The sequence below is a fragment of the Acomys minous genome (assembly GCF_964271855.1).
Source record: "Acomys minous genome assembly, chromosome: 1".
NCBI lineage: Eukaryota > Metazoa > Chordata > Mammalia > Rodentia > Muridae > Acomys > Acomys minous.
In genome coordinates, this window is record NC_140483.1 from 141440355 (window position 1) to 141454641 (window position 14287).

A 14287-nucleotide genomic window follows, 5' to 3' on the forward strand; every position below is an offset into this window, starting at 1 on the left:
AAAAAAAAACCCAGCATTTTGGATTTAGCTCAGTGATACAACACTTGATAGATTCATAGATTCACATTGGATTCCCAGACCCACATGGCAGAAGAAGAGACCAACTCCCACAAGCTGTCTTCTGATCTCCACACACATGTTATGGCAAACACATGTGTACATACACACAAAATAAATAAAACACAAATAAAATGTAATGCAAAAATTTGAGACAAGGTCTTGCTATCCTGGAATTTGCTATGACGACCCAGCCTCAAAATCATAGACCTCCACCTGTCAGTACTCATCCTGAGTGTTGAGATTAAAAGTGTATACCACCCTGCTCATAAGTTTTTTTTTTTTTTTAAGGATTAATTCTGCTGGTGCATGCCTTTAATCCTAGCACTTGGAAGGCAGAGGCAGGTGGATCCCTGTGAGTTCCAGGATAGCCTGGTCTATATAGGGAGTTCCGGGATAGGCAACGCTGTGTAGAGAGACCTTGTCTCAAAAGCAGTAACAATAAAATGTGTGTGTGTGTGTGTATGTGAGTGTATGAGTATGTGTGTATGTGTGTGTATATAAAATCTATCTTTGTCAAAACAAATTACTGCAACATCCCCTTGAATAATATCATTTGCTCACTTGCAGTGTCTATGGTATTGAAGAGGTTGAATTTTTAGAAAATTTCTGCAGATATGCCTTTAACTAGTTATCATTGTAAAGGGGAACTATTCCTTCATTCATAAGCATAAACACTGATGCTGAGAGACTTGTAATCTTTTTTTTTTTTTTTAGACAGGGTTTCTCTGTGTAGCCTTGGCTGTCCTGGACTCACTTTGTAGACCAGGCTGACCTCGAACTCACAGCAATCAGCCTGCCTCTGCCTCCCGAGTGCTGGGATTAAAGGCATGCATCACCACGCCCGGCCAAGCCTGTTATAATCATAACATTAGGATATAAGAGAAAACCAGCCAGACACGGTGCCCAGTGTATTGAAACTGCAGTGCTATTATTTCAGGGCAGTACTTGTAGTCTCTCCATGAAAAATATAAAAGCAAATGCAATGTGTTGATACTTTCTTATTATGTTGCTATGGAGACATGCAAAATGTCTTGACTTACTTAGACACTCATGTAAGTGAAAATGCAAATGCTCATAATCCTGTTGAGAACTCTTGGGCTCTTCAGACCAAGCCCAAGTGGGTTACCTTGACTACCAGAGGCCTGGCTTTCATATTGTCAGGACTGCAGCCCTGACTTGTGCCAAGTGATATGTGGACATGGCACATGGATCATAAGATCACTGATGCTTTGAAGTGACAGTGCCCAGGTGGCACATCAAAGCCACTACCCACAAGTCTCAGAGTCTCAAAGAAATCCACTTTGGCCTTTTTAGACCCAATAGGGGACCAGGATTGAGAGAGAATGACTGAGCACCACCCACCCAGGGCTGTGCTTTGCTTGAGTCCGTTGTGAACATCCAACCATTGCCTACCAAGGAAATGATGCACTCTGGGTGCCTCTCTCAAGAAACCTGGTTAATCACAGTTTGCTGGGAGGGAAAAAGCATGACCTTGAGGCCAAAGAAAGCATTAGGAAGATTTGGCAGCATACTCCAACACTGAGCTGCCTCTACCCTTCTCATAGGGTTATGACCTCTGAGTTAGGACCCAAAGAATACACTCTAGACAGAGGCCTCTGGATAAACGGGACTGTAGCAGAGACTCATACAGGGGGATTTTCCTTGTGCATAGCAGTGTCCTGTGCACTGGGCTGTGTATTGGCTACAGGCCAAGTAGGTTGACTGTGTTGACAACCACGGCATCTAGAGTAGTCACATTCCTCACTGCTATGTCACACTCCTCCGGTCTGGTCTCCACCTCATCACGTAGGATATGCGGAAGTGTGGATAGGGACAGAGGGCCTGGTAGCTTCCCGGGAAGAAGCAGTAAAGAAAGACGGGAGAATTTAGAAATCTAAAGACAGAAACTGTGTGACTATGGGGTGACAGAGTCAAAGTCAAGGTTCTGAATGAACAACTGTCAGTCTTCATGAGCTCTGTGTGTCCCTTCACCAGAGTCAACAGGTTGGAATCCTGCCTCTCAGTGTGATGGTGTTAGGAGGTGGGGCCTTTGGGTGGGGCCTTTGTGGATGGGACCAGTGCCTTTATAAAGAGGTCACAGTGAGGTCTCTGCACACAGTGAGGTCTCCTCCTCATGTGAGGAGGACAGAGGAACCCCACCAGAGGATACAATGAGGAGCCAGCAGTCTGCAACCCAGAGGAGGGTCCTCAGCAGAATTGGACCAAGTTGGCACCCGGATCCTGGATCTAGAACGGTGAGAAATAAATTTCTGTTGTTTGTAAGCCATGTAGTCTCTGGTGCTTTGTTACAACAGCCCCCAAATGACTGAGGTATCAGTCTGCAATCCGTACCCAGATGTTTGCTAATGTACAGGTGTATAGCTCTTTCATAGGTGTTTTGATAGTAGATAAAGGTTTGCTGTTTTTATGCTTTTAATGTATCGCCCTTTGTTTAGGGAGACTTTTGTTTCACTTATCAGGAGTACAGACAGGTGGCATTGCCACACAGAAAGTGTTGGACTTGAGCCCTTCGCTCACTCAGTCATTGCAAATATTTGCTGTCATCTGATGTGTGCCAGGCGCTGGAGCATGCAGTCATCGGGCCCACCTCTAATACACAAAAGAATCTGTAAGGAGCAAGCCCTGGGATGTTTACAAGCCAGTTTAGAGGCCAAGCTCTGGAGCATGCTCTGTAGGAGGAAGAGTGCTCAAGTCAGCAGGAGTAAGAGCCAGCTTCCTGCAGGAGTCTCCGGAGTCCTCCTCTGGTCCAAGCCCTGCCCCCACCCCAGGTGTTAGCTTGGTATCAGTGCAAATTACAAAGCATCCTGTTTTAAGGAAACTGCTGCAGGGATCAAAGGCTACAGCTTTAAATGAGTGAGGAAGTGAAGGGAAGATTGGGAGACAAAGTTTTGCGGCTAAAAGAACTCTAGGGATAAAATGCTGTCTTCAAGTGGTGTAAGCGCTAGGGTGAGAAAAGCATCTTGTAGTGTAGACATTGAGGGAGACAAGTGTGTGTGTCCTGTGTCGATTGCTGTAAACAGGAACATCTTGCCCTCCATGTTTCTGGGTGGGGTTGGTTGTTCTGGGAAAATTTCTAAATTATTTAAATCTATAGGGCTCAGGAAACAGTCCCCAACCTCTGTTTTATGTTAAATATTTTAAAGTCTTCTCTCTTCATTTACTCCTGACATAAAATTCACAGCTCTCCCACCCCCATCCATCTAAGAATTCATTGTAAAATTATAGGAAACTAATTTGTATTTATACAAATAGTTGGCAAGGCATTCACACTTTGGTTGGGATACTTCTCTAACAAGTGGACGGAACAACAAGCATCTAGGTACCGGTCCAGACTAACTGCCCAGTCACTATGACAACTAAAAATACCCTCCTGAGAGTCTACATGCCCTGGGGCAGGGGCTGCTCCCCTGGTGGATGGTGATTAATGGGAATTGACTTGAGGGCCAGCTCTTCTGGATTAGCTCTGTTGTGGAAAGGGATCCGAGCTGGAAGTGGAGCCAGAGGGCGTTGGAATTCAGGTCACTGTAACCTTGGACTTTGACCTTGGATGCGTCTAACATGTCAAGGACTGTGACACTTCCTGGGTGACACATTTCCTGAATCCTAACTGTTCTTCCATTTCAGTCTGTGAGCCGGTGATGAGTGCCTCCCATGTTCCCAGGAAGTTACTTTTCACAGCTTTCCCCCTTTCTTCCGCTCCCAGAAACTATTACAATGTAATTTGTTTGTTTGTTTTTCCATACAGGATTTCTCTGTGTAGCCTTGGCTGTCCTGGACTCACTTTGTAGTCCAGGCTAGACTCAAACTCGCAGTGATCTGCCTCTGCCTCCTGAGTGCGCCACCATGCCCGCCCCGGCTACAATGTAATTTTTGTATCAATAGTTTTATCCATTATTTCAGTTTGGTGACTGATTGCCTTGTTTAAAGTATTAGTTACCACACCCTCATCTCACGCCCTGCCAAACAGATGGGCTTCCTGGCTACTTGATAGCACTTAAAATCTGTCATTGCAGGTCTTGCCTAAGCCTGAGCCGTATGATTGACCCACAGCTCACAAAGGATGCACTGAAGGTCTGTTAGACAGCACCGACTCTATTTAATATGATGTTAAAACAGTGGTTCACAACCTGTGCGTCTCGACCCTTTGGGGGGGTCTAATGATTCTTTCACAGAGGTCCAATATAAGGTATCCTGCATATCAGATATTTACATTATGATTCATAACAGTAGCAACATTACAGTTACAAAGTAGCAACAAATGCAACTTTATGAGCTGGGCATGGTGGTGCAGGTGCAGGCCTTTAATCCCAGCACTCAGGGAAGCAGAGGCAGGCAGATCTCTGTGAGTTCGAGGGCATCCTGGTCTACAAAGTGAGACAAGGACAGCCAAGGCTACACAGAGAAACCCCTGTCTTGAGAAACCAAAAATAAATAAATAAATAAATAATATACATAGTTGGAGTAACATCACCACACCATAAAGGGTTGCAGCATTAGTAAGGCTGAGAACCACTGTGTTAAAGCTTTCATTTTTCCCTCTTTCCCACTGCTGGTGGCTCTGTGCCCTCTGAAGCTTCCCTGATCACCCTCTGGGGGATTAGAGCCTTTCAGCTGACTCACCTTGGAGGCCTTTGTGGGAAGCTTAGCGGGTTTTGCTTGATCAGCAAGCCCTGAGCTCCACCAGTGCCAGGATTGCATCAGGGCTCTGGCAAGCCCTCCCTTGTGTTTTGTTTTTGCCCCCCCCCTCCCCTCCTTTTTTTCCTTACTCAGTTAAAACAAACATAGTTGCCTAGAAATTTCTCTCTCCATTTGTTCATGGGTCAGTAGCTGAAGTGGGAGTGATGATGGCATTAATGATTAATCAAAAATAGATCTATCCAGAGATTCCCTTTTGTTGTGGATCTAGATTCCCAGACCTCGTGGAAGGGCGAGAAGCTGCGCTCCACCTGGATGCAGAAACAGCTCAGCTTTTGTGGCTGAGTGGCCGGCAGGAATGCCACTGAAGTCACTTGCAGCTGAGCGCGCTCCTTTACGCTGGAAACGGAATGCTTCATTCTCAGCTGCTTTTCTGTGAGACCGCATCTGAGGAACAAAACACCATCTAGAAGCTCAATTAAGAGAACAGGTGTTTTGAGGTGAGGGCTGTGAGGGAGGTTGCCTGACAGGTACTGTGCGTGACACCGAATAATGTCACAGGCAAATCCCTGAGGTCCACTGATGGTATGAAACTGATGGAAATCAGAACAGTGTAAAGAAGGAACATATATTAGGAGAGAAGGCGAGATGGTGGCATGTGAGGTCTCTCCAAATGCTCCTTGAGTGGCTGTGGGGTGGAGGACGGAGAGTGTGTGGTTCTTGGATTGTACCATGGAGATGTGTCAGAGGAGAGGGAAATAGCTATAGATATGTACTTGAAACAAGGTCCTTACTGAGCTTGATGAACTATTGTAGTGGGTGGGGCTAGAAGGCCCAAGAGCCTTGGAGCCTCTTGCCTTGGCTAGGTGTCCTGGTACCTCCCCTGTGGCTCTCTCCAAACAAGTAGGCCTCCCCATGAACAAGAATGCATGAAGAGCTTTTAGTGGAGGGATTCTTTTTATTTATTTATTTATTTATTTATTTATTTATTTATTTATTTAAAATCAGAGCCTTTGTATGTAGCCCCAGCTGCCTTGGAATTCACTACATAAACTAAGCGGGCCTGTGAACTCAAGCGACCCACCTGCCTCTGCCTCCTAAGCACTGGCTTTAAAGGTGGGTGACACCCACCACACCTACCTAGGTGGAGGTTTTATATCTCCATCGGTTTTTGTTTTAGCGCCAGTGGTAATGGGGTTATCTTCCTTCCCTATACGTAGGCCTTTCTTGGCATTTCCTTTCCATGATAAACTCAGTCTGGTGAAGTCTCTGAAAGCACAGGTGATCTCCCAGAAGGCTGCCCCCTGCAAAAACCGCTTGAGCAGGACACTGAAGACTTCTCGGCAGCCTTGGAGATGAGAGATGTGTGTGTTCTTCTCCAGAGGAGCAGATCTGCCCATCTGTTCCCTGTCGTTGCTCGTGGTGGCCTAAGATGAGTTTAGCCTTTTCTAGCTAGTTTGAAACTCTGCTCTTTGGCTCGAAGGTTCCCCCTCAGGTAAACGTTATGTGTGTTCACAGTGGGGCTTGACTCTGTAAAATTCTGTGTCTATGTGATGTTGCTTTTACATGTTCGGACTTACTGTTCCATTAAAGGATAAGAACCCTTAGCCTAAAGAGTAGCCAGTCTGAGCTGGGCAAGGTAGCACATGCCTGTAATTCTAACACTTGGGAGTCCGAGGCAAGAAGGTGGAGAGTTCTAGAACAGCCTCAGCCACATGACAAGCTCTTGTCTCAAAAAACAAACAAAACAAAACAAAAAGTTAAGTCTCCTGAATTTCCAGCTATAATAAAAGCAAACAAACAAACCAACAAAACAAGATCATACAACTTCCTTGCTAAAATTCAGCTTCTTGAAAATCCTCATGATGCATCTCAGTTAAATCTATGAAACAGAAACTTTGTTCAAGAACATATATAAAGACCGGTGCATACATGAAAAGATGCTCTATGTCATTAGGCATGGAGAAAGGCAAGCTAAAGTCTCAGTGCTATAGGCTCAGTGCTCTATCCATCAGTGCAATGCTCCAATTAAAAAGACCGATGATGCCAAATATTGGCAATGAGTGGGGCTCGCACTCTGCAGGGGCTGGAATGGCAGAATGGCAGATGAAATGGTAGTGCAAAATGATGTGGCCACATAAGGTTACACTTTGACATTTATATATAAATTACATATTATATGTGATTAAGTATACATATAAACATGTATGTAAATATATGTAAATATATAACGATGCATTTGTCCCACATCCTGACATTAATTCTACTCCCAGGCATGTATGTGAGAAAAACATTTGACTACACAACGGTTATTTATAGACGTTATTTATAGAACAGTCCCAGGCTAAGAACAACAGAAATGCACATTAAAGTAAAGTAGCTGTGACAAACCCATGCAGTGACATGGCCCATAGCCATCAAAAGGCATCGACTACTGATAAGTACAACAGGAAGGATTACACTAAGTGACACAAAAGACTGCACATCATACGCTCCCATGCAGATGGTGCTCTAGAGAAAGCAAAACGGTGGTGACAAATCTCATCGGCGGCTGCCAGGAGTGGAGGGTAGAGGGAGGGACAAGGGGTAGCTGGAAGCCACAGGGGAACTTCTGGGGGATAAAACTGGTTGTGCATCTTGATCGTAATGGTGGCTACACAGTTGAATACAGTTGTTAAAACTCCTCCAACTGCATACTTGAAAATATTTGCTTGTGGCAAGTATTCATAGGGGAAACTGGTTGCTGAAAAGTATCTGCGGCACGTGGCTTTTCTTTGTACATAGGACACTGCGAACAGGGACACCTTTACAACATGAAGGCTCTCAGACTTAAACGGTGCATGCGCCTCATGTGATGATTTCTTTTGTATATTGAACTCAGTAGTGCCTAACTTCCTGTCCCCACAGCTAATTCTCTCAGGTCCCAGATGCTGCTTCTATTCCCCACCCTCATCTGAACGGGAAGCCAGTAGTTCAGAGTCCAAATAGAAGGCTGGTATATTCTAGGTCTGTTTGGAGTAGATCAGGGGACAGGGCAGGGAGAGAGACATCAGACACAGACTTAAATAGAACAAAGGTGATGTGGAGAATTTGGTTTCAGAGAGAGATGCTTCGGCAGATTCAGGCAGGGACCAGAGGTGAGATTATGAAAGAGAACAGTATTCAAAGAACACCCCTGGTCAAAGCCTCAGGACAGACCCTCCTGAGCGCAGGATATTCGGCTTTTCACTGTCTCCTTCCTGCTACAGCTTTTCAAGGAAGGGAAAGCTCCTTAAGCCCAAGGCTTATAGGCTGTCGGAACACTTGAGTCCATAAGTTAATTGTCCATTCACCCACTAAAGGATACAAATGCTACCTGTTTTTAGGTATTGAGAATAAAGCTGATTTAAACATCTTTGTACAGGTTTGCGATGGATAAACCTTTTCCTTTCTCTTGGGTCAATATCTGGAAGTGGACCTGCCATTCACACAATGAAAACTTAGTGAGCAAAGGATATAAACTACTAGTATATACAGCAATACAGAAGAATAGCAATAGAATTCTGCCGAGTGAAGAAAGCCAGACCCCCCCCCTTAAAGCCTATGGAATAATTATATTTATATAAAACCCCAGAAAAAGCGAGCAGATCTATAGTAATGGTAAAAGACCAGTTATAGGACTAAGGGATGGGACTTGAGGTAAACATCATAGAGAGAGCGAGAGCTTTTGAGGGTGTGGCTATGCTCGTTATGTTAATTTCTATGGTTTCTCTGTTGCATACATAACAAACACATCAAACCGTACATTTGAATCGTGCAGCTTACAGTATGGCCGGCATACCTCAAACTGTAAAAAAAAATGCTGGTTAAGGAAGCAGCAGACTCTCGTTAAAAGCATACGGAATGATATGAAGTTGTTCATAGTGGCTTAAAGCAAACCAGGAGTTAAATGGAATTACCGTGAAGGAGTGAGTAACTAGCGGGGATTTAACACTTTTAGACGGATTAACGAATATGACAAGTATTTATGTCATGCTAATTATATACTAAGCTGTATTCTAGGATCCCTGCCCTCAGACAGCTTTAGTTTTAGGGCAGTGCTGCTCTACAGGTGCTAAGGGGTTGTGGCAAAGCAGAGAAGAGGGACAGGAAGGAGGCTGGAGTTCTCGTGTGGTCATCCTTCTCCAAAGAGTGACCGAGAAGACAGCTGAAGATGAACTGTCTAGTGAAATGAAAATAAACTATTGAGATGTTGAAAAGAATGTGAACACTGTGGAAGGAGGGTGAAGCCCACAGCCCGAGCTCCAAGCAGGCGTGCGCACGCGCAGAAACCGCTAGGCGGCGTCGGTTTCCCCTCTCACACGCGGACCCCGGAGTGGGCAGCCGCCGTGGCCGGAGCGCCTGCGCCTGCGCAGAGCTGAGCCGGTGACTGAGGGGCGGGGCGTGGTGCGACGGGGCGTGGCCTAGAGGGCGGGGCTTTAGGAGATTCCCAAGCCGCGGCTCCGGCCGTGCGGGGGAAACCGAAAGTGGGCGGCGGCCGCGTTGGGGGCCGTGGCGTAGGCGGCTGAGGGAGCCGGGCCCAAGGGCGCGGGCGTGGGCCTCGGGGCCCCCGGGACGAGGTGAGCTCAGGTCGGGGTGCGACAGGTGCGGGCGACGCGGGGTGGGCTGCGGGGCGGCATGGCTCCGGTGGGACAGCGGCTGGGTGCGAAGCCTCAGGCCCCGGCCTGGTCCCCGCCGCGGCGGGGTTCCAGAGCGTCGTGCGTGACGCCCCGAGACGTGGGCCGGGCGTTCACCGGGGCAGCCGCGGTGCAGCGGGAGATGCAGCGGGGGGCGTGGGCGGCGCGCAGATCTGAGCAGGAAGTGGCTCCCGGGCAGGAGCAACCGGCCGCGGCCGCCCGTGCGGGGCAGCGGTACCCGTGCTCTGCGCAGTTGTGCCATCCCGCGGGCCACACTGCGGCGGCCTCCGCCCTCGAGACCGGCCGGTGCAGGCCGCGCACATCAGGCAGGACCTACACGTAGCCGTTCCTGTCAACCGTGAGCGCTGGGGAGGAAACAAGCATCCACGGAGAAGTTGTCTTGGAAGTCGGAGCTGACAGCTTTTCTGCTCCTACCCGCTTGAGGGGTACATTTCTATTACTATCCAGGGCCACCTTCCCAGTCATTTTGGGGAGCAGGAAAGGGAGATATAAAGACCCAGCCCCAAAGGATTCTGATACCACCAACACAAACCCTTTGCGTGTTGATACCCACCTCTGCTCTCTGCAGGTGAGCGTTTGCATAGAACTGTTCTTGGTACTGGAACCGCTTTAGTGGCTTGAGTGAAATTTAGAACTAATCCCCCCGCCCCCACCTCTCTTCCCGGACCCCTGATGTGGCATTCTACAGTGCGGCCTTTGCAAATATGTATTGGAATCTGGGCTTCAAACCTTTAATGTGAGGTCGGGAATCAATTGCACCCTTCCTCTCAGCCTTCTTTTTCATGTAGCAAATGGGAACAGTAAACATCCTTCGAAGTGTTTTCTAGACAAGGTAAATCCTTTGGCTTATAATGATAATCATCCAAACTGGCTAACTTTTCCTTTCACCAAACTGCTCATATTTTACAGGTTGTGATTTCAAGGTTTTTGAGGATAGGGACACACAGATCTTATATATAGAAGAAACAGGCACATTGTATAGATTTTTATAGTTGCACCCTCCTGACACAGTTGAGCTTCAGTTACATGCAACATCCTGCGCTGGTTGTGGAGCCCACAGCTCCTCAGCCCTTCTCTTTCGTAGATTCCTTCTTTTCTAAGACAGCGAGGCAGCACATTGGCAGTGCCCTCAGGTTTTAGCCCCAGTGGATTGGAAGTGAAATGTAATCCCTGCTAATACCCTTTTAAATGCGCCACATCAGCACAGCTGAACGCACTATTGTGTTTTGCCTCAAGAGTTTGAAAAGAATCTTTTAAAGTTCCTTTCTGATATAATTAGGTGTTTAATAGAAATGTAAAGAAAACACACTTTATAATTCAATTCCGAGTCCATGTTTTGTGTTTGATGAAGTACAAATGGCAAGAACGGAGCTTTGATGTAGGAAAAAAAAATGTCTGGATGTTTTCATGGATCAGGAGTTTCTTGTTGCTTGAAGTGCATTTGACTTTCATACTTATATAAATTGGCTTTTCCCACCTTTGTGACAAATTTGCTTTTTCTTCTCTTCCCATCTCTGTGCTTCATTGTTTTCATAAGTCCCCCATAAGCCCAAAGTTGTCTTTTCAAACAAACAAAGAGCAGTTCATGTTGTCGTTTTTAGTTGAAGTATGTGCCAGTCATAGCTTCTGCTCAAGCAAGGTAACCCAGTGTGGTGTCCAAGCAGACTTAAAATTTCAGCCTGTGCAGCTTTGTCATGAGCAAGCAAACCCATAATTTTCATCAGAATTTTGGATCCCAGTACCTCTTCAAAGGACTCAGAGGAAAACAGAGACCAGAGAACCATGGCTCTTGTTCTTCCACAGGTAGAAAGAGACGGAAATCAATTGCTCGAAAAGGCTTAGTAATTAGAACTAGGGTAGAGACCCAGATGGCTGATCAGATTACTTAGTCATCTCAGGGTTTTTCTCTACTATGTAGATTCATAGAAACTCCTTCTAGGATATCTACACAGTGGTCAAAGTAAATAATTTGAAATAACAATAATAAAAAGGAAAACTGCCTTCTAAAAACCTCTAAGGAAGATGATTACTCTTTCCTTTAAAAACCGGTGGTAGGAAGACTTAACTTAGGTTCAGCAAGTGGACTGTAATTGGAAAGAAAATGCAGCCCCTTACCTTTTGCACTCTGGGTGTGGTGGTGTATGTACCTATAATTGCAGCACTCTGGAGGCTGCTGGGAGGCTACATAGGGAGACTTCGTCTTTAAAATTAAAGACAAAAGCAAAAGAACCACACACCTTGTAATATGCGAAATTGCTGGGTACAATCTTAGATAAATCCCTCTTCCCTTTGAAGCTGTTTACTGCTTTGTAAGATGAAAGACTTGAGGTAGCCTAAACGATGTCTAAAATCTTTCAGCACACGTTCTAGGGTTTTTAGGTCCCTACTTGTAAAAAAAAAAAATCCCTTCCTGAGCCTGGGACCCTTTAATACATTTCCTCATGGTGTGGTGATTCCTGGCCCTAAAATGACTTTCATAACTGTAATTTTGCTACTCTCTGAATTGTAAATGGCTGGTGTGTAGGATATCTGATACACAGTCCCTGTGGGGGTCACAGTCCAGAGGTTGAGAACCACTGCTCTGGGGAGACGTACAGATGCTCCAACATTGAGCATGTAGCTGAGTAGGTAAGAAAGTTCACCCTAATAAGTCTTTGGGTTTATTTGGGGAATTAGAATTCATGATGGGAAAAGTGTTGTGGGAAATACAAGACAAATCATGCAGTTAAAAATAGTTGAAAAAGAGAAACTTAACAGAAGTAAACCCACAGATGAGAGGATACCAGGGGCACATAGATGTCTGTGGTAGACAGCATCAGAAAACATCTGTTTCAAACACATCCTAGCTCAGCTGTGTGTGGTGGTGAACATCTGACTCCCCGCACTTGAAAGGCAAAGGCAGGAGGGTCTGACATTTGAGACCAGCCTGAATATCATAGTGAGACCCAGCCTCAACCAAACAACGAAAACCGCCACAGATTTCTCAAAATAAGACTTTCTTGAGTAATTTTCGGGTATAGTAAAGAAAAGAGACAGTTTTATACAAAATAGTTTTGAAATACAGTGAGGATTATTTTAAGCCATGTCAGTTGTCTACATTTATGTTGGGCACTGTAACTTGGTGTAGATCCCTTCCCTAGCATCCAGAAGGCCCTGGGTTCTGTTTCCAGCACCACACCCACCCACACCCAGGAACAAACAATTTTAAAGCTGATTTCCTATACCTCCTATGCAGCATTAGTGCCCTGCGGCCTTCGCAGTGAGGTGTGTAGCAAGAGGAAAGGGAAGGATGGTGGTGTCTGAGGAGCAGTCTGTTCACCGCTCGGTTTTTACCACACATAACATTCTCTTGTCACCAAGCTGCATCCAGATCGGTAGTGTTCTCAGAAAGAAAGGTCTAGATTGGAAGTCAGGAGAGTAGAGGGTTTTGATTCTGGCCATGAAATAGATAAGAGCTAGAAGACGTAACAGTGGACCTCTGTTTCCTCATTTTTCAAAGTTATATCTTTAAAGATTGATTTATTTTTATTTTATGTGTATGAGTGTTTCACTTGATTATACATATGTGTGCCAGATCTGTGCTTGGTGACTGTGGATGTCAAAAGATGGTTGGATCCCCAAAAATCGTTGTTGTAGGCAGATGTGAGTTGCCCTGTGGATGCTCAGAACAGAACTCAGGCCTTCTGCAAGAGCAGGAAGTACTCTTAACCTCTGAACCATCTCTCAACCTCCAGTTTCTTCATTTTTCATGTGTGTAAATCTGCAGTGTTCATTTGTATTTGGGCACAAGTGTGCACATGGGTGTGGAAGCTGGAGGTCAGTATTGGGTATCTTCCTCTCTCATTCCCTTATTTTTTGAGACAGTCTCTCACTGGACCTGGAGCATGCTGAGTTGGCTCGACTGACAGTTCATTGAGCCCAGAGACCTCTGTGTCTCCATCCTCCTCCTTCATTGGGATTACAGAGACAAGCCGCTGCGTCCCGCTTTTACATGTGCTGGACTCAGGTGCTCAGGCTTGTGCAGCAAGCTCTTTACCAGCTCAGCCGTCTCCCAAGCGCCAGATTCCTATTTAAGCTTAATAGTTTGAAGGAGAGATGGCGTTAGGATGCCTTTGTTGTGTGACAAAACTTTTACATGCACATCTACTTACCCCAGTTAGGGAGCCCACAACAGACCAAAGTCCACTTGGTAAATCAATGAGTTTTATTGGCCGTGGCGTTACTTAACAGGAGCATAAATTACTCAGACAGCTGCATCACCAAGGCCTCCCCCCAAAAGAGTGATAGCTCACAATATCTGGAAACCTGGAACACACTACACAGCCTGCAGGCAGCTCACCAGGCTGAAAAGTGTCCCTTCTGACTGACTCAGTTGTTCTAAATCTCTTCCAGGCAGCTAGGCTTATCTGAGAGTCAACTTTTCAGCTTTGTTTGTCTGAGAGGGACTTTTTGGCTTTTATTGTTTGCTCTAGCAAGAAGGGCCCTAGTGAATCTGGTCAGTTTCAGGGATTTCCTGAAGCTGTTTTGAGTTGTTTTTCTTCTTGCTTTAAGGAGCTTCCGACAGGATAAGATGTTTTAGTCTTAGAGAAACGGTTAGCACAGCATCCTGCTTCCATTCCGTGCTGTTCTCAGGTCACCCTGCTGAGGCTGGATCCATGTCCTACACTGTCCTAAGACAGCTGCATCTAGGGAAATTGAGTTTTGCTCCAAGACTATTTGTCAAAGCAGGTAGTGACCCTTCTACTTGTTAGGAGAGAAATCATGGCGATCCACAGCTTGCTCACCAAACTTGTCAGTTGATACATGTGTTTATGAGGCAAGTAAGTGAATCAAGACAGCTTCCAATATTTTGAATTAAATGCAGAACTAGAAATTTCTCCAACTTGTTTTCTATT

The 14287-nt window shown here is 45.7% G+C and overlaps 1 protein-coding gene across 4 annotated transcripts in view; it reads left to right on the forward strand.

Annotated features, from left to right (window-relative positions):
* The first annotated feature begins 2198 nt into the window (after positions 1-2198).
* TDRD7 (tudor domain containing 7) overlaps positions 2199-14287 on the forward strand; it is a 75143-nt gene continuing 63054 nt past the window's right edge. The window contains exon 1 of one of the 4 annotated variants that reach the window (XM_084784292.1): positions 2199-2315. In XM_084784292.1, coding sequence (XP_084640418.1) covers positions 2232-2315 — 84 coding nt within the window. In that variant the 5' untranslated portion in view covers positions 2199-2231. Of the gene's footprint in view, positions 2316-9162; positions 9315-9571; positions 9961-14287 lie in introns of those variants that run through there. The other 3 variants (XM_084784293.1, XM_084784294.1, XM_084784295.1) reach the window with 3 other exon arrangements.